Source organism: Microtus oregoni, unplaced genomic scaffold (genome assembly GCF_018167655.1).
Source record: "Microtus oregoni isolate MIOR12 unplaced genomic scaffold, Mior012 000000F_ref0000247, whole genome shotgun sequence".
Taxonomy (NCBI): Eukaryota; Metazoa; Chordata; class Mammalia; order Rodentia; family Cricetidae; genus Microtus; species Microtus oregoni.
The window spans coordinates 13861999-13882555 of NW_024543059.1; the positions used below are offsets into that span (position 1 = coordinate 13861999).

Below are 20557 nucleotides of genomic sequence, written 5' to 3' on the forward strand. Positions count from 1 at the left end.
AAAAATGTATTTAGCATTAATCATATTTACTAATTACAAATGCAAAGACATTTATTATGTATCATTATGAATCTGAATTCCTGGGAGGAAGCATACTACCTTAGCACGTGGTCAGAGATTTACAGTTGGTAAGGCCGACACCTGGTGAGTTCAGTCTGTTTGGGCCTTAGGTGATTTTGCACAGTCCTGTCCCCACATGAGCTCCCGTTGCACACCCAAGCTTCCCTGCTGCTGTCTGGCACAAGCTACATACCAGGCTGGGCTTCTATGACTATTGATGTAATCCCCTTGGGCAAGCATTGTCATAAAATTAAGTCATTGTCATCTAGCCGTCCTGTCCCAGGGCTGGCACAATGCTTACCCATGGTAAACAACCAAAGAACACATGAGGCTTTTGTTCACAGTGACTGAGGTCAACCACAGAATCTTGGTCACTAGGCTAAGCAATCTGAACACCATACTAAGGGGGCAACATGATAAAAGGGTATCTTCACAGTATGGGGTGAAGGGCTTTGGCTTCTGTGATTGCAGGGGTGTGAGGAAGCCCTGGAGCAGGTCAGGGGTGAACAGTGCACACTCAGAGCAAAGGAGTTGCAGCCAGCGGGATTGGTGACAGACTTGAAGGAGGCAAGACAGCGGGGATCAGTTTATTCCAGGGATCTAGAACAAGTAACTGTGAGGACAGCCTATGAACAGGCACAGACTAGAAGACACTCTGGGGATTTCATTCATGGAGAGTGAGAGGAAGACCACTGTTTGACAGTTGAAGTGACAACAGGATACTGAGGGGCAAAAGCAAGAAGGCAAAGGTCAGAGCCCAGGTAATATTCAGAGGAAACAGAAGGAAAGTGGAAAAGGGAAGTGGAGTTTGTCAGTGAGGAAGGAAGATCACATAAAATAAGGAAGGTCAGAGGGTCGGTCCTGAGGCCACACATCAGCACTAACAGGCATCCTGCATATATATATGAGGGGGGGGGAGGGAGGGAGGGAAGGAGGGAGGGAGGGAGGGAGAGAGGGAGAGGGAGAGGGAGAGGGAGAGAGAGAGAGAGAGAGAGAGAGAGAGAGAGAGAGAGAGATCGTGTCCTGGGGAGGAGTGGGGCCACAAAAGGGAAAAGTCAAGATGTCTAGACAGGGTAAGGCCATGCAAAGCTTAGCTACCTGGAAAATGGGAAACTATAAGCCACGCCCCCCCAACCAAGGCAGTTATGGGAAATAAGGAAAAAGGATACATGGAGGCACACAAGTGAACCTGAAAAAAATCAAGTCAGCATCTCTATCTACCCCAAAGAGAGCAACGATAGAAGGGTCTGTGGCTTGATGGTGTCTGCAACCCTCTGCGCCAACAGCATGGGGATTTCTCCTCTGGCCCAGGGTTTCCAAATTGATTATTCCACACCTGTCATGTGACATCATGATGCCTACGGCTCTGGCCATCTGATCATTTTCTGAGTCTTCTCTCTTCTGCCAGACTGGGCCCCAGTGGATACTTGAGCTCTCCTTGCTGACCAGAGCATGATGGCTCCACAAAGCCTCTGACCCAATAGCCCTTCCCCTGTAGAGACTGGTAACCGACACGCTGTCTACCCTCTCACCACAGTGAACCAGCACTTACTGACAATGGATAGCAACACTGTTCCACACTCCCCAAAAGCTCTGAAACACCCTAGACAAATGGCCAGACTCCTTTCAGGGCCAGTGACACTCAGCCTTTCCGAACTTTGCTCATGACCGTGTCTGCTGTTGAGGTGTGAGGCTTTCTGCACCAGTCCCCAGCAGTGTCAGTCCAGCAGAAATGAGGTGCTGTGTACACACACCTGATGCACTGCCCGCATGCCCTGGGGTCCTTCGCTCTCCTCTGCACGGTAAGAGGATCCAGCATGCCTGGCAAGGGTTCAGACTAGTTGATATCCAACAATAAAACCACTGGCTTAAAAAAAAAAAAAGGCCAGGCATGCTGGTACACACCTTAAATTCCAGTACTGGGGAAGGAGAAGAAGCTGGCAGATCTCTTGAGTTGAGGGCAGCCTGATCTACACAGAGAGACCCTGTCTCAAACAACAACAAACCCTCTGACTCCAAGTATCACCCAAGGACCAAAATGACAGACCAGGATGGCCATGGGAGAGCACATCATCTAACAGCGCATCAGAGCATTCTTGTTCCTCTCTCCCCAGAAGACTGCCCACTCCCAGAAAGACAAACAGCACCCTGATCTTAAAATGTGAAGGCAGAAGACAGGAGAGTTCAAGCAGCGCCTAGCTAACCCTGAGTCCTGGTACTGGGCCCTTGCATGCAGCCTGTTCTTTCTGTGTTCTTCTGGGCTTTGGTTATTTAATTTGAGACAGGGTTCCTCATCACAGCCCCGGCGCGGACTGGCCACAGTGGAGCCTCCTGCCTGTTCCTTTAGCACTGTGCTCATGACCTCTCATCCATGCAACCACAATTCCATCTGTTCCCAGTTCTAGAAAACGGGTTCTCTGAGGGAAACGTGCTTGTTGTGATCGTCCTAGGGAGAATTTAGCACAGCGCTTGACACACAGCAGGCATCTGAAAATTGCTCGTGAATGACTGAGGCTCACGCGCTCTGAGGGAGTGCTCCCTCCTGGTGACCCTCACCCAGAACCACGTGCTAGTGTCTACCACCTAAAAGTCCAGTTATTAGAAACACCACTTATTCAGCCACCACCCAGATAACAACAATGATCTGAAGGTCAATGCCAGGGACTCCGAGTATTGGTTAATCATACGGCATTCTTGGCTTTAGTTTCTGCATCTGGGGAGAGGGTAGGGCTGAGGTCACCTGTTCCACGCAGTGTCCTCCCTCTTACCTGGAGGTGATAACAGTACTAACATTCCACTTACCTTGCCTATCGTGATACACGAGTTTATGGCGTCAAGCAAGTCCCCTTTCTTTTCATTTATGGGCACTTGTGCTAACTCCTTCCCTATCAGTTCACCTGACTGATAACCCATTGTTGTTTCAAACGCAGGGTTTGCATACTGTAAAGAGACAAAAGAAAAAAAGAAGTGAATTTAAAGGATGTTTTGAAAAAACAAAGGCCTTCCACCTAAGCACTACCCTACCCCCCAAAACTCAGCCACTTGGGCTTCATCCTGAATGTTCTAAAGCCACAAGAACTTTGTATCCAGGGAAGCTTCTGCTTAGAAGGCACGTGGCTGGGCTTCCTGCTGTGTCCGGGGCTCCAGGAAGGCAGCAGGCCCACTCCACCCTCAATGAAGACAAAGGAAGGCCTAGTCTCAGGACAGACCCAGGTTGCCACGCCAGAGCTGCCTGGATGGTGCTATAGTGAAATAAAGTACCAGGCTCTGCCCTCTGGACCCCTGCAAGTCACTTCATCCACCCGGGCTCACCTGGATGGGGAGAATGACCACATGCCGCTCTGGTGTGACTCAAAGGAGTAAGGTGTGGAGAGCAGGCTACTGACTAGGAAGTGTTTGTAAATGAGACGTTTGACCGTAAGTCTCAAACACGTAAGACAGGGGAAATGGAGGAGAGCGCTGAGCATGTGCTGGTGACGACGATGAGACAGAAATGGCAGAACAGAGACTGGCAGTGGTCTTCACACACATGAGCCCGGGTAGCCCTCAACACTTAGGAAAGGCTGGTGGCTGCAGTTACTGTCACGCCCATTTGTCAGAGAAAGCAGATTCAGTTACAGAAAGTAACTTGCCTAAAGATGCATGGCTGAGGCAAACAGAAGCCTGTGCCCTCGACTCCTGGCCTGTGTGGCCTCTTAGCACCAACTCCCAAATGCCACCACCAATAACAATAGCAAAATAATAAGTCAGACCCCGTGACCCGAAATCAGAGTGGAGTTCATTCCCAGACTAAAGCAACACTTCCCCTGGACAGCTGCATCTTTTAGTAACAGCCATGTTATCTTTATAGACATCTATCTTATAGAAGCCAGCTTTGCTAATAATGGTAGTCTAGTCTGATTTTTTTGTCTTCATTTTAACTGTTTTTAGTCAATTTCTGTAAATTTCACCTGCCTCCAAAAGCCCCGAGGAAAGGGAGTAAGCACAGTGAAGAAAGCGGTGTGGCAGCTGGCAGCACTCCTGAGTCTCTCCCGGTTGGGCCCCAGCCACAAACCCCGGAGAGGTAACAAGGGAAGGTCTGGCGTTTCTACATGTCTAAGCACTGTAAGTAATCATTCTCTTTTCTTATCTACAGAGTTTATTTTAAATTATGTATTTTATTGATTTTGCTCTTACAATCATCTCAAGGGGAAAAAAAAGGCCTCTTGTATTCAAAAAGAAAAACCAAACTGTAGGGCTACCATCCTAAAGCTGAGAACAAACAAAATGGAGCTGTAAGCATAAATCTCCAGAAGAACAAACCTGTATGATGTGGGTTTCACTCGTAATTTCAATCGCTTCTTGGCTTTTCTCCAAGGCAGTGAATACTGCGTTGCAAGCCCTTTACGGACAGAAACAAGAGGACTGGTGAACATATTTATGCTAATCATGATTACTAGATCTAACGCAACCTCAGGGTATTATAGCAGCTTATCGAGGTTAATGTGTGCTCAGAAAGAGGAAGGGGAAATCTTTAAAAACAGAGAAGACTTTCTGCGGCCCGTATCCTCAGGGTCCTGTTCGCACACCAGGATGGTCACACACCAGTGCAGTGGGGGAACCCTGAGCCCCTATGGTGGCCTTTCTCAGCACTAGAGAACCTTCACAAAGACTAAGTGAGGGGAAGAGAGTCTAGACTGCGGCAAGGAGCATCACAGTATTGGGGCGTCTGTGCTGTCCCCCTTCCTCACTTAGTCTCACTGTGAGCGTATTCCCACACCTGTCATGTTTGCAATGCTTACCTGATTACACAGGGAACAAATGTTTATTGACAAAACTTAGAAAATATAAACGAGCTAGCTATGGCTCCACTATGAGAATAAGATGGGTAGTAAATATTAGTGATAACCTCATACATTATTGGTATGAATGTAAAATTGGTGCTGCTCCCATTTTGAAAAACAGTCTAGAAACTCTTCAAATGGTTAAACATAGAATCATTATATGATCCAGCTGTATCTACTATCAATTATGTACTTAATGAAAACAAAAAATCTGTTGACACAAAAACTCATACATAACAGTTGGCAAGAATAGACAGACCAAATGTCCACCAGTGAAGAATGAATAAGTAAAATGTACTATATATATATAAGCTGGAATATTATATAGACATAAACACCAATGAAGTTCTGCTATATAGTCTATGTATATCCTATCTATCTTGAAAACATTATATTTAAATGCAAGAAGTCAGTTACAGAGGATCATATACTGTATGATTCCAATTTATATGAAATGTATAAAAATAGGCAAATCCAGACACAGAAAGTAAAGTAAGGGTGTGGCCCAGGGTTAATGAAAATGTCCTAGGAGTGTGGTGATAAGTGCACAACCCTGGGATATGATAAACATCACTAAGTATGTACCTTAAATAGAGAAATGATACGGTACATGAAGTATATTCCAATAAAGTTGTTCAGAAACAAATGAGGTCAGACCATCTGAAGCCCCAAAGCTTAGATATATCAACACTAGGTACTCTAGAAGTTTCTTTCATGAACACACAAGCCAACATGTATTTATAAAAACATACTCATTCTTAGGGTTTATCATTTCCTTTTCTCACTGAACACATATCAATAATTACAGTTCTGTCACCACATCTAATCACCATATTGTATTTTATTATAAGGTTATACCAAGATATGTTTGACAAACCCCGGTGATGATGCACATGCGCTGCTTCCAGGCTTTTGTCTTAGATAAAGGACACCCCCAACCCCAGTGTGACCAGAAGGCCCTGTGTCCTCACGAGACTAAGACAGTAAGTGTCTGCTTATGCACAGGGTGGAGAGACGGTGACTGTAAAGCTACTCTGTTTTCCCGTGCCTCCTGCTCAATGAAGCTGTGATTTAACAACAAGGCTCTGCTAGACAACCTGCATACGGCCGCCAGGACTCACGTAGTTAGGGAGAGAGAACCGACTTCCTGAGGTGTGTGTGCCCCCACCCACGGACACAAACCCACAAAGTAAATAAGTATTCCCTTAAAAAATAAAACTTAGGGCTGGAGAGATGGCTCAGAGGTTAAGAGCATTGCCTGCTCTTCCAAAGGTCCTGAGTTCAATTCCCAGCAACCACATGGTGGCTCACAACCATCTGTAATGGGGTCTGGTGCCCTCTTCTGGCCTGCAGGCATATACACAGACAGAATATTGTATACATAATAAATAAATAAATAAAAATAAATAAATAAATAAATAAAATAAAACTTAGAAACAGGAAGCTGGAGAGATGCTTGGTGGTTAAGAGCACTTACTGCTCTTCCAGAGGACCTGGGTTTGGTTCCCAGTGCCACGTCAGCAGCTCACAATGGCCTGTCACTGCAGCTCGGTGGGATCTAACAGTCTCCTCTGAATGCAGGGGACACCTGCATGCATGCATAATGCCCCCTGACATACACACATACGCCTAATTTAAAAATTAATCTTTTAAAAAATGTACAGGGCTAGAGAGATGGCTTAGCACTCATAATCATGTCAGTAAAATTAGTTCAGTTCCCAACACCCATGTCAGACAGCTCATAACTGCCTGCAACTCCAGCTAGGGGATTCTGATGCCGCTGTACACATACCCCCATGTACACATAATTAAAAATAAAACATAATCCTAAAAAATAAAAGATTGGCTGGTGAGACAGCTCAATTGGCAAAACGGACTTTTCGGAGACAGAAACAGGCAGATCAGGCCAACCTGATCTACCCAGTGAGTCCCAGGCCAGCCTGGTCTACCTAGTGAGTTCTAGGTCAGCCAAGGCCTCAAAATCCCACAATCAACAACAAACCCAAAGAGAAGCTCCACACATGATAGAAGCAATTAGAGGACCCAGGCCTGCAGAAGGCCCATTGGGTCCCTCATTCTCCTTCAGCCAGAGCAGAACTGCAAACTGGGAAACGCTATACTTTCTCATGGTCACTTCTTGGATTCCTAGTTTGGCCGAACTTCTTTTCACGTCTTCTGACTCGTGAGTCGCCTGTGCATATCTTTCAGAGTATTTCATTATCTGATTCACCAAAGCTCCTTATTTAGGGACTAACCTAATGCCCGTTGGATACGCAGCAAACCAATGTTTCCATTCCGTTTTCTGTAATTTTAACATTACCTCAGAGTTTGGGTTTCTTTTCGAGTATACAGAAACATAATGTTTTCCTCTTGGGTGACTGGTTTCTCTCCCTTTGTGGAATTCAGCCTTTAGGCCATGCTGATTTTAAAGAGACTTCATCATCCAATCAAATATTTTGCTTATTTTTGAGCAAAATACGCGGCTCTACATTTAAGCCTTAGTTTAGTGGTGGCTACTTGGGGTGAGGGGCAGGGAAACTGGCGTGTATTAATTTCTTTTCCACTAAGTAAGCAGCTGCCATGCTCCCAGACACTGAAAAGCTCACTTTCGGTGCTGATCTGAGCAGCCACGCTGCTAAGGCCCCAGGCTCTAAGTACACTCAGGCCTGTTTCCAGACTCTACATTCTAGCCCGGGACTTTGCACAGCTTCCTAGCAGAACAGGTTTCCCACATTTCCCTTTCCCTTTGTGGTTTCTCTTTTCCTTTGTCTCATGTGCATCAGGACAGTCTCGGGAGCCACATCTGGGAGTCTGGACGTCACCTTGAACTTAGTGGAATATTGCAAGACAGAAATACGAATGGGAGCACATGTTATTTCACTGTGAAAACCAGACGAGAGGAAGCCAGGGCTAACTGTAGGGAGACTGACTCGTGGATCCAATAATCCAGACAAAAGACAGTGACCTTACTCAGAGTAAATAAAAGCAAAATTAAGTGAATGGAGGCCAGAGAAGCCTACGAGGTAGGAGGACAGGATGCAGTAAGGAACAAGAGTTAGGAGTGGGTAAGGAAGACCCAGGAGTTTCAAAGCAAGACTAACGGCTGACGCCACTATGTTCACTGCGCTAAGGCACTGAAGAAGAAAGTTTGAAGTTAGTTCAGGAGATGAGGAAAGAAGTCAACTGTAGTATTTATGAGATGTAAACCTCAGGCCAGGTGTGGGGGGCGCACACCTTTGATTCCAGCACTCAGGAGACAGGAAGCGGGATTTCTGTCTTTAAAAAAAAGATTCCTCATCTCCTTTATAACACAAAATAGAAAGCCCAGTGTATGAGATTTTTGTATCTTATTTTTTTCTCATTTACTACTGCTTTGAGTTTAAATGGTAGTCATTTAAACTCTAGTCAGTAACATGACTCCCAAAAGTCTTCTGTTTGGTTTTTCTTTACACTGTGTGAAGGCGTGTCACTGTGGTTGGTTTAATAAACAGCTAAACAGCCAATACCTAGGCAGGATTTTCAGGGTAGGGAGAATGCTGGGGAGAAGAAGGGCAAAGAAGCCAGACAGACAGGGAACGAGTCAGACACACAAAAAGAGAAGTAAAAGCCACGTGGTAGAACATAGATTAATTTTTTTAAAAAGGTTAATTTAAGTTATAAGAGCTAGTTAGGAACAAACCTAAGGGCTCAGCCGAGCTTTCATAATTAGTAAGAAGTCTCGTGTAGTTTATTGGAGAGCTTGCTGGTAGGACAAGGAAAGACCAGCTGCAGTCTGCCTGAGGATCACTGGCAGCTTCCTGTCCAGCGTAGAGGCCAGAGTCAACATTGGTGCCTTCCCCAGTTGTCCCCCCCCCCCACCCCGTTGTGTTCTGAGTCAGGGGCTTCTGGTCAGCATGCCTCAGGGAGTCTTCTGTGTCTTCAGTGTGGGATTACAGGTACACCCAGCCTTTCATGTGGATGCTGGGGCCCTGGACATAGTAAGCACTTTCCTGACAGCCAACTCATACCTATCCTGCTTTAACTGGTATTGGTTATGGCCAAAAGACCTTTGTTTGCAACTTTCCCTGGGGTCTGGAGGGCTTTTCAGCAGGGACACGGTTACCTGAGTTTCAGCTGTGATCGCACCTCTCCAAATGCCAGCTGGAGCAGCTCATTGTAACAGGCCATGAGGCTGGGGTTTTCTATATACCTCTACAAACAGAAAGGGAGCTTTGTAGATGAAGATCCTCTGATGGATGCTGCAAAACAAAGTCTGCACAAACCTTTCAATTTGGCTACTGAAATTAAAAACTGCTTCGTAATCATTCATGTACAACAGACAACAGATGAGATTTAAATGTACCAAAGTAACTTTAAATTAAAAATATAAATACTAAGGTTCTCTGCTTATCCACCTATTACCTACAAAGTGGAGGCGAGACTGCAGAAAGTTGATATTGGGCTTTCAAGCACTTTCTGAAGTAATATTTTGTCCTCACAGTCAGAAGAGCTCCCCGTACACAAAGCATGCTTGCACCTCTACCCACACCTGTGGCTCTGGGGGGAACTCCTACTGGGAAATATTTCCCACTAACTGCAAAAGAGGCTGGCTGGAGATCACTCTGCAAGCAAGGAACCAGGAGAAGGCATGGGTTTGCCCAGCGTCTCTTACGGCTGTGAACACTAAGCGTTGTGTACGACAACCTTTACATCATGGATGTCCCACACAAAGCAAATAGCATAGTTACAGAAAATGGACCGATGCTACCACCGAATAACAAATTTTACGCTGGTATCTTAGAAGTCACTATGCTGTCACACACAGCAGTCTCAGGGTATCTGCAGAGATTGTACAACTCCCTTATATAAAACGACATCGTGCTTACACATAAATGATGCTATCTTCCTGCATACTTTAGTGACCTCTAGAAACACAGGGAAATGTATAGAAACAGTTGTTATACTATATTATGTTGGGAACAATATAGAAAACGTCCATACATGTTCCCATGTGGAATGTTCTCTCCTGGATACTATGGGTCTACAATAGAAAACGTCTACTGATACAGAACTGGCTAACGGAGACTCGTGGCTAGAGGTTCATCTGTAGCTTCATTCTGACAGCAAACACTTAGGAACGCTGGCTCATTCCTGTTTCTGAAAAGAGCTCTTCGCTCTTACCTGCACGATAAATGTGCAGTAACTCTGACTGAGGAGGAAACTGAGGCCCGAGGGCAGAGCCTCGGCAGACCATCATGGGACCCAGCCGGATCAGTATGGGCTATGGGCCATTTGAGGAGGCCCCTCTACTGTCAAAGTGGTGGCAGATGTCCATCATCAGTGTCTTCTGTGAGTGACGAGCAATCTTGGTGCATGTGGACATGCCAGGTCCAAGCTTTCAAATCTGTGTGATCCTAAAGAGACACTTTCTGAGCTTGCCTCCTCGCTTACAAACAAGAGAAGCAATGCTGTTCCTACCCGCTGCAGACCTCCATGAAGACAGACGGCAGGAGGAAGCGTTCAGTCTACAGTTACAGGAATGAAAAGATCAGGTGGTGAGGCTAGAGCGCTGGCCCCATGGTTACAAGGACTGCTGGAGCTTCCAGAGGACCCAGCTTTGATTCCCAACAGGTATATGGAGTCTAACATCTCTAAGTCTATTTCTAGGGGAGTGTGACACCCACTTTCTGCTCTGCTGGCACCTAGTACGCATACATGCACAGACACACATGCAGGCAAAAATACCCATAACACAGAGATTTAAAAAAAAAAAAAGTTAGCCGGGCGATGGTGGCGCATGTCTTTAATCCCAGCACTCGGGAGGCAGAGGCAGGCGGATCTCTGTGAGTTTGAGGCCAGCCTGGTCTACAAGAGCTAGTTCCAGGACAGAGAAACCTTGTCTCGAAAAACCAAATAAATAAATAAATTAAATTAAAATTTTAAAAATAGTTTAAAAAGTAAAGCAAAGCTAGTGCAATCCCAGCAGGGAAGGACTTAGGCCAGGGGCATGATGGGTCTGCACGCTTATAGGCCAAGCCCTTCGCACTCGAAAGTCAGAGATGACTTTCTCTAGCGCTCATTCCTGACAGGGATGCAGAGCACTGAACCATCTGCCCATAGCAGCCAGGACTCCAGGGAATCCTCTAGATGGCTGCAGAGACATGCAGGTGCCTCCTGCTGACTAGCCAGGGACAGCAAGGAGAGAGTTCTGGCTACAGTGCTTCTGCCACTCCATCCGATGGGATGGAGGCCTTGAGACAGACTGGGATCACTGACTGCTCTGCAGTGAGGTAATAATAATAAAGAGTCATGTCTGTTTATCCACTTCAAAAACACCGGATAAAGATTTTACATATCTACCAAATTATTTTTCCCTCGATGTGCTGGGACCATAGGTATGCACCTCTACACCCATCTCCCAAGCGCCTTTGGATTTTGTTTGTGTTTTTGGTAGGGGATCAAACCCAGGGCCTTCTACATCCTAAGAAAGTATTCTTCCACTCACTTAAGCCCCTGACTCCTGTGGCCTCGCCTACAATCAGCTGACTAATATCCCGAGAAGCCTTTAGGTTTAAGAGAAACAACAGATGTGGAAGCAGAGAGAGAAGCAGAGAGAAGCAGAGAGAAGCAGAGAGAAGCAGAGAGAGAAGCAGAGAGAGAAGCAGAGAGAGAAGCAGAGAGAAGCAGAGAGAAGCAGAGAGAAGCAGAGAGAGAAGCAGAGAGAGAAGCAGAGAGAAGCAGAGAGAGAAGCAGAGAGAAGCAGAGAGAAGCAGAGAGAAGCAGAGAGAGAAGCAGAGAGAAGCAGAGAGAAGCAGAGAGAAGCAGAGAGAAGCAGAGAGAGAGGTTTCCCCATTTCCAGAGTCACCGAACTGACTCCAGGGATTTCAGCTACACACGGAAGCACTGTAGAAGCACATTCTCTAACAGATTTGTAAATGAGTGTTTTAGTAGAGCACATTTTATTCTATTTGGACTTTGGGCCGGTATAATTTTGAGTGAATTATTATAGATCAGCAGATTACAAAGTCAAAACAAACCAACACAAAACAGAAACAATTTTTTTCTTCAAAATAATTTTAAAATTTGCTGGACACGAAATTGAGATAAAAAATTTTTCACACTGAATTATACTTGTAAAACTAAGAAGTAGGCACATACCCTTGTGAAGCCAGCAGCAATGAAGGGCATGAGCGACATCTCCTCTCTGTCCCCCCTTCAAAGGAAGACGTTAAGAGTTAGGCAGTGTTCACTAATTTATATATCTTCAATGGTCACATAACAAGTACCTTCAATGAATTAGATGTGTGCATATGAATTTGAAAAGCCTTTCCAGTTTCAATTTCATCTTTTGTCTTCTAAAAGGGTATTATAATTTGTTTGGGGGAATGGGGCTTGCTGTCTTACTCAGGCTGGCCTCAAACTCCTAGGCTCAACCATAAATCCTTTTCCCTGGACCTCCTGAACACCCTGGGCTACAGGTGCCTGGCACTGCTGTAGATACAATGGTTATATTCACAACTGAGTAGTGTCCGGGTATCTATTTACTATATAAAAGTACACATATTAGAACTATTAAATTCTCCTGTCTTCCACTTGTGGAAGATTACAGGACACAGAAGCATTCTGTCTATACTGATATATGAATAGCACTGTTTAAGTATTTGCTATCCTCCTTGCTCCAACTTGAGAAGATGTCCTACATTGATACGTCACCCAAATGTTCAAGGCCCTAGAAAGACACATCTGAAAACCTTCACCCTTAGAGAATGGAATTCTCTTACAGTTTGCCTGTAAAGGGTTGTTCAAAATCAGAAAACTAACCCCGAAAGCAGAGCTCCCTCCCTGAAGTCAAGCAAAGGAGAGAAGTAAAATGCTAAGGAGTAAAGAAGGCCAGACTTCAAACAGGTTCTCCTGCCACAGGTCAGCCCTTGTTTACCAAAGTTAATAACATTACACTGACACCTGAATTTCAACATTAAAAAAAAAAAAGTTTACCTGCGTACTACACCAACAATAACTGTATTTTCTGAGAGTTTCGATGATCTGATAGACCTTTAAAAAAAAACCAAAAATGTAAATGGTAAGTATAAAATAATATTTAAATATAAAAAATTCTTAAAATTAGATATATTTTCTTAGTTTTAGTTGTGTAGTTACAGTTGGGGAGGGAGACGAGAGGGACGAACTCCCTTGGCACTCCAGATTCACCTTCTTCATCTTCCCTCAGGTGGTAAACTCCTAACTAGTGCCTGTAATAACTGTGACAATTACATGCTCAAATGAAATAGCTAAGGTGCTGCACTCTATGCATTTACCTCGGTTAGTTCGGGGGGACAATCTCCCCTACACTGGGCTCATGTCTCTTTCTGTGAAGGAAATGCAGCTGTCCTTGCATCTCCCAAGGCTCCGCCCATGCAGACTGTGGGGATCAGGGCCAGCAGGAGCGGGCTCCTTCCTGTGTTTCCCATGCAGACTGTGGGGATCAGGACATCACCCAAGGAATGTGAGGCTCTCCACCCAACCAGGAACACAACCCTCAGGGGAGGCAGCGATGGGGACCATGAGTGGTGACAACATAGCCAAGAGATCAGAGGGAAGACGTACACAAGATGCAGAAGAGTGGACAAAAACAAGGATCGCTCTGTGGAGGAGTGACAGCTCTGCGCTCAGCTTCCATGAGGGGAAGGTAGAGCTAAGGAGAAAGCAGCCACTGCATCCAGGAAGGAGAGGGCTTTAGATGGAAGCCGTGGGCAGGACCATACAGACTGTCCTAGTCAAAGGAGAACTATGCTGGTCTCTTGGAGGATGTGTTCAGGAAGAGACACAGACCAGCCAAAGCTGACCACATGACTTCAGATATATTAGTTTAAAAAAAGAGCCACTTCTGAATCACAGAACACAAAAATGATTTGAGTGGCTTGATGGAGGAAGGTCATTGGCTAATAAAGGAACTGCCCTGGCCCATTTTATTGGTTAGAGGATAGGTGGGAGGAGTAAACAGAACAGAACGCTGGGAGGAAGAGGAAGTGAGCTCAGAGACTCAACAGCTCTCCTCTCGGAAGCAGACACCTCAGAGAGATGCCATGCCCCGCTCCTGGGCAGACACACGCCATGAAGCTCCGACCCAGGATGGACATAGGCTAGAATCTCCCCGGTAAGCGCACCTTGGGGTGCTACATACAGATGATTAGAAATGGGCTAAATTAATATGTGAAAATTAGCCTAGAAGAGAATGGGCCAAGCAGTGTTTAAAAGAATACAGTGTCCGTGTAATTATTTCGGGGCATAAGCTAGCCGAGCAAGCAGCCGAGATGCTGGGGACGCAGCCCCGCCACGGCTCTTATTTCAACAGTGGCTACTTCCGAATTCCCGCAGAGATGGTACATAACACAGCTACTCTAGCTGTCTACAAGAGAATTACAACATACAGGGGATGCCTTGGTCCTGGCACACTTTTCTATAAAGAGCCAGAGAGTAACTATTTTAAGATTTGCAGGCCTTAAGTATCCCTGTGGATTCTGTCCCAGTTACCTATTGGTGACGATTCACTTTAATTAGCAGCATGACATAACCATAATGTCCTGGAAAGAGTCTCAAGGAGGGACTGTCTGCACTGTGTTGGCCTCCAGACATGTCTGTAAGGGTGGTCTTAGTTAAGTTAGCTGGTATGGAAGATCCAGTCCACTGTGAGTAGCACCATTCCCTAGGCAGGAGGTCCTGAACTGTGCTAAACGTGGAGAAACTGTGCTGAGCGCAATACAAGCAACTGAGCATGCATGTCTGCACACATTTCTCTCTGCTTCCCACTGTGGGTGTAGTCTAGCTGTCTCAAGTTCCTATCACCTCGAGTGCCCCACAGCGATAGACCCTAACATGGAAGTGTGAAGCAAAATAAACCTTTCCCCTCTAAGCTACTAAAATAGCTAAGTCAGGCTATTTTATCACACCAACAGAAATGAACCTACAACACCATCACTACCCTTGGAGCGTGAGTGTGATCACAGAAAGCAAACCTTTACCCTTTGCTAATGTTTACCTTAGGGCATGCAGACAGCAGGTTCCTGTGGGTCTGATGCTGAGGAAGGTTTAGGGTCTAAGGACCACTCTCTAGTGGTCCTCAAGGAGAGCTGCTCAGGGATGAAACACAGCTCCAGAGCCCAGCTAATCTCACTCACGGGCCACCGCTCATCTCCCCTCTTTTCCCAGTGTCCACTGGACTCCTCTAGCTCTCACCTGCCCTTCTTCCCCATAGAAGCCGACCTAAAGGCACTGTGAAGCTCTACTGAAAAGGTTTTCCCAAACAGGTCACTGTAGGGCTTGCGGGCTAGGGGTCCAACTCTGGTCTTCCTGCCCAGAGAAGACCAGACTCAGGCTGGAGACAAAGGCCAGGGAGGGTCAGTCAGGCCTAGAAGGGCCACTGGTACAGCACACCCTCATCTGCACAAAGCCAGCGTGCTCCTGGTAACTAATACTCATGCTATTTCTCATCTCCAGGGCTGAAGGAGGAACATGGACTCGTGCATGCTGCTCCTGCGACTTTGGGGACACCGCATCTGTTCTTACATGTTTCCACCACACCCGTCATCCTCAAAGGGATGGAGAATGAAGAAAGGGGGGCTTAAGTCGCCAGCCAGCCACTTCAAATAAGTTTATAGTGCTTTAGTGGTAATCTGGTGGGAAGTGGGCAGTGTGCAAATGATTATCAGGAGGAGCTCTGACCAATCTGCCCATTGCTGGAGAAACAAGCAAGGGGCACTGTGTCACAGAAGAAACAGAGGAGAGGACCATGTCCACCTAGTGACAAGCCCATCAAAGCAGTGCTAAACCCTGCATAAAGATAGAAGTATGCACTTGACTTTCTCAGGTGAAAAGAAAAACTGCCTAGAAACAAGAATGTCAGGGACAGACCTTACATGAGGAACAATCGCCTTAAAAACTAATACCCTTGCTTTAGAATTCATGGAACTAGGAAAGAGATGACTTGGCACAATCAAAACACATAAGGGCATTAGAAAGGCCACAAAGGCTCATGGACTCTGAAGCGGGCCTCCGGCTTACCTGCACAGTGCCTCTGCATCCAGCTGTCGGGGGTTTCGATGGTCTATGATGATGATGTCATGGAGTTTGTCCAGGAAACAGGGAAGGACAGCCTGCACCTCCTTGGTGACCGTGCACTTAAACCCGGCCTTCTCACATGCCCTGTAGAATCCATTACACTGGTAATCTTCTCTGGTAAACACTAACAGTACCTGGACCAAAAGACGACAAATACATTTAAAAAAAATTTGCTTTAATTGTCATTTTAAAATAAGGCCCAGAAAGTTATCAAATGTCTAGGTGAAGACACAAGGTGTGAGCGCAGCATCTGTAAACACGTATTCTTTTCTTTCGGGCAGCTCAGGGGTACCAGCGTTCACTGTCCACAAGCCAACGCACTCTCTAATCTGGAAGTCCAAGTGCTTGGGACATATGCTTCCTTCTTTTGCTGACAACCCACTGTAAGGACTCAATACAGACCTGACAGAACATCTTATTTTAAAATAGAAACAAAACACACAGGAATTTAACTGAGTATGGCAATGCTGGTGTTTTAGAGAAATACCTCAGTTGGCAAATGCTGGCATTTAGTGAAACTCTTGAGACACATACTTCTTAAATCATGTACTTGACATGCTTTGACTCAAAAAAAAAAATTTTTTTTTTTCAAGACAGAGTTTCTCTGTAGCTTTGGAGCCTTCCTGGAACTCACTCTGTAGACCAGGCTGGCCTCAAACTCACAGAGTTTGTCTCTGCCTCCCAAGTGCTGGGATTAAAGGTGTATACCACCACTGCCTGACTTGACTCAAATTTTATGTAATGCCTCCAAGTTAAAAAGTCATTCATTCTGAATATGAGGAAGAAGATGTGAAGACTACACTTTGTATTTTAAAGCCTGCTCAGCAAGCAGCATAGGCGCAGAGCCTAGGCAATGTAGGTAGCATCTGTGTCAATGGTCGGCCAATAATTGTTGTCTTGGTGCCCGGCCGTACCACATAATCCTGTATCTGCTGCCTCCTCCCAAATTCAACCAGGCCTCCCAGTCAAATCAAGTTCAAAACACCTCTGCTGCACCTGTCAGAGTGAGATTCGAGAGACTACAGAGGCTGTACGGCAATGAGCAGCCTGGTAGACAGAGGTTGACTTCAAAACTGAAAGAAGTCCTTTACCTCCTTAAACATCTGCCCAACTGTTCAAATACCACAAATGCAAAAACATCAAGAATACACACCTGTGTCTGCCTCGTTCACAAGACTAAAATACAATAGCAAACATTGTTCGTGTGCAGGAAGCTTCCAATAGCTTGGCTACATTTTATCACTTTTCAAAGACCCGTTCATTTTTATTGTGTGGGGACAGGTGTTTCAGCTGCATGTATGTATGTGTGTGTGTGTGTGTATGTATGTATGTGTGTATGTATGTGTGTGTATGTATGTATGTATGTATGTATGCGTGTGCACCACATGTGAAAGCACCCACGGAGTTCCAGACAGTTGTCATGTGAGCACTTGGAAATGAACCTAAGTCCTCTGCAAGAGCGACAGGGGCTCTTAACCACTAAGCCATTTCTCTAGCCCCCTGATGCCAGCACGGGCTACATGAGACCTTGTCCCCAAAATAAAAACAAACCGGATGCGATGTAAAAGGCTATGTTTTTAACTTTTCATTTTGGAAAAATTCAAACTTACAGAGACGTTGTAAATGATAATGCCTTAAAAATTCTTTCTCTAGATTAATCAGCCCTTTTGCCACTTTGGTCTTGCTTCCTCTCAATGTATACACATATGTGAGTGTATGCACAATTATACACTCCCCCTTTCTTTACTGCAACCCTAAATTTTAACCTCAGCACGTATTTCTAAAAAAACAGTTATAACATTGTTACCAAGTCCAAGAAACTTAACTATGACCAAGAGCTAGTAGCTAAACAGAAGAACACATATCTTAAATGTATAGTTTTAACCCCTCCTCACTAAAGAAAATTGAAATATGATCATCACAGCCTAGTACCTGAAGTTGGTCTTGATGAAATCTCATCGGGCCAAATTGCACGTCGGTTACTGATACCTGTAAGAAAGAGATTTGCTTATATTTTTATCTCTCTATACGCAGAGTCACAGACAACAATAAAATATCCACAGTAAAAATTACATAAATATTAGACAAGCAAGAGGAATTGCAACCACCCACTTTAAACCCCAGGAGAAATGAGAATAGGAAAGAAGAATGAAAATGTGTTGATCACAGGGTGGCTGTCTGTTTCTGGTTCTCTATAACTTTAAGAGATTTACTCATCCTTCCTCAGCCGCAGTTTCTCATTCGTTACACAGATCAATTAAGATTATAATACAAAGATCGTCTAAAGAATAGACACTAAATATTGGCAGTCCCTATAGACTGTTCCCACCTTTTCCTGATGGGTAACAAAATCTTACATCCAAAATGACACATGAATAATGCAATCTAGCACTCAGAACAATGGATGTCAGTAAGAGAGACCTTGCCTTTTACCAAGGAACATAACAGCCTTGGTTAATACATGCTTAACCATAAGAGAAGCTGACATTAAACACTTGACACTAATACACATAGCATCAGGGCTGGGAAGATAGTTCAGTTAGCAAAGTGCTTGCTGAAAAAAAAAATGTAAACTTGAGATCTTCAGAACCTACATAAAAGCTGGACGTGCCTGAGTGCATCTACAATGCCAGCACTGGGAGATGGAGATAGGCAAATGCTGGTGCTCACTGGCCAGCCAGTTTAGCTGAATCATGTGCTCTAGATACAGTGAGAACTATTGCTCACAAAAATAAGGTGGAGGACTGGTGAGATAGGTCGGTGGGTGATGGCACTTGCTACACAAGTCTAACAACGTAAATTTGATCCCTGAACCCACATAAAGGTAGAAGAGAAGAACTAACTTTGCAAGGTACTCATCCCACTTCTACATGTGACAGCACTTTCCCTCCCCCCTCTCTCCATCCCTCCCCCCAACATACACACAGAGGAGCTATATATGCGTATATACATATGTATGTGTATATACTCATATATTCACATACATACATACGCGTGTGTGTGTGTGTGTGTGTGTGTGTGTGTGTGTGTGTGTGTGTGTGTTTCTCTGTGTAGACTAACTGTCCTGGAACTCACTCTGAAGACCAAGCTGGTCTCAAATTCACAGAGCTGCCTGTCTCTGCCTCCCAAGTGCTAGGATTAAAGGTGTGTGCGCCGCCGCTACCCAGCTGAGGATACTTTTTAAGCTGTAGATTCTGAAAAAATAGGAAAGAAAGAAAATGTATCTGACCTCTGGTACTGTCTTTCGCTAGACTGTTATAACGCTAAGAAAATGACCCAATGTGCATCCAGTAACCAAAAACTGGTAAGACTGGTTAAGAAAATTCTAAGAAGAAAACCAAAGTAACAAAATGTTTAAGTGCTAATGACTAGAGAAAATTGCATCAATAAAACACATAGCTGGGTCTGATGACATATCCATAACCCTAACACCTAGGAGGCTGAGGTAGGGTTCTGAGTTTAAGTCAGCCTAGCCTACATAGTTGGATCCTATCTCAGAAATACACAGAATAAGATAAAATAAAATTTACAGTGTTCACTCAAATTGTGGGTAAGATTCCAGCATGAAAGTAAATAACACCGAGTACATGGTCCACCTCAAATGTTAGTGACTAGCGCTCAGGAGGCAGAGGCAGCAGGTCTCTGAGTTCAAAGCTAACCTGGTCTATAGAGCAAGTTCCAGGACAAAACAAATCCAAGTAGGCAAACAAACAAAAAGCTGGTGAGATAGAGAGCTGGAGAGAACATGACTCAGTGGCTACCAGTGCTTACTGCTCTTGCTGAGGACCTAGATTTAGTTCCTAGCACATAGCAGCTCACAATGGCCTCTAATTCCAATTGCAGAGGATCTGACACTGTCTTCCAGCCTCTGTGGGCTCCTGCATAAATGTGGTACGCATAAACACACATAGACACAGACAGACAGACACACACACAACGTTTTTTTAATATCTGAAAAAGTTGGTGAGATAATTTTTAGGAAAGACAGCTTAACTTTAAAATCTCAATTAATATAAATGACCCAACTACTAGATTAATTTTGAAAAATAAAAGAAAATGTATGTTCTTCCTAAAAAAAGATTTAACACCAAATTTCAGACACTCTGTAAAGTTTCAGCAATATCATTTTAAAAGGTTCATGCTTCAGCAAGTGGTGTAATAGACCACTGGACACTCTGTTTACTTAGCTAGACAGCATTTAGCCGAACATCCTGTCACAGGGAATATCCGGACCTTAGGGCCTCTGTGATCAGAGTATTAGTCCAGTTGGACAGTCAACCACCTAGCACTATGCCCACCCCACCCCTACCATCCCCGCAAAAAATAGCCACCGCCAGGAAATCTGATGACATCACTCAGTGAACGGGCATGAGCAACAGGTCCTCAGAGTAAACAGCGTTCTGTCTGATCTAGGAATGGGCAGGGGACCACTGGGGCTTCTGCAGCCACCCCCTTTTGCTCATGCTTCACCATCAAAATCAAACTTCAGTTCATAGCCCCTTTAGTTTTTACATTATTATTTATAATAAAATATTCATTTTCAAATCAATTTTAATAACATAGCTTTCATTTATCTTTCA

At 44.8% G+C, this 20557-nt stretch overlaps 1 protein-coding gene across 1 annotated transcript in view; it reads right to left on the reverse strand.

Moving 5' to 3' along the window:
* Pde8a (phosphodiesterase 8A) overlaps positions 1-20557 on the reverse strand; it is a 99201-nt gene that overhangs the window by 25097 nt on the left and 53547 nt on the right. Inside the window, exons 2-8 of the mRNA XM_041650582.1 lie at positions 17910-17966; positions 15921-16111; positions 12858-12914; positions 12021-12075; positions 8986-9074; positions 4363-4441; positions 2863-3000 (exon numbers count right to left, since the gene is read on the reverse strand). Of these exons, the coding sequence (XP_041506516.1) occupies positions 2863-3000; positions 4363-4441; positions 8986-9074; positions 12021-12075; positions 12858-12914; positions 15921-16111; positions 17910-17966 (666 nt within the window). The remainder of the gene's footprint in view (positions 1-2862; positions 3001-4362; positions 4442-8985; positions 9075-12020; positions 12076-12857; positions 12915-15920; positions 16112-17909; positions 17967-20557) is intronic.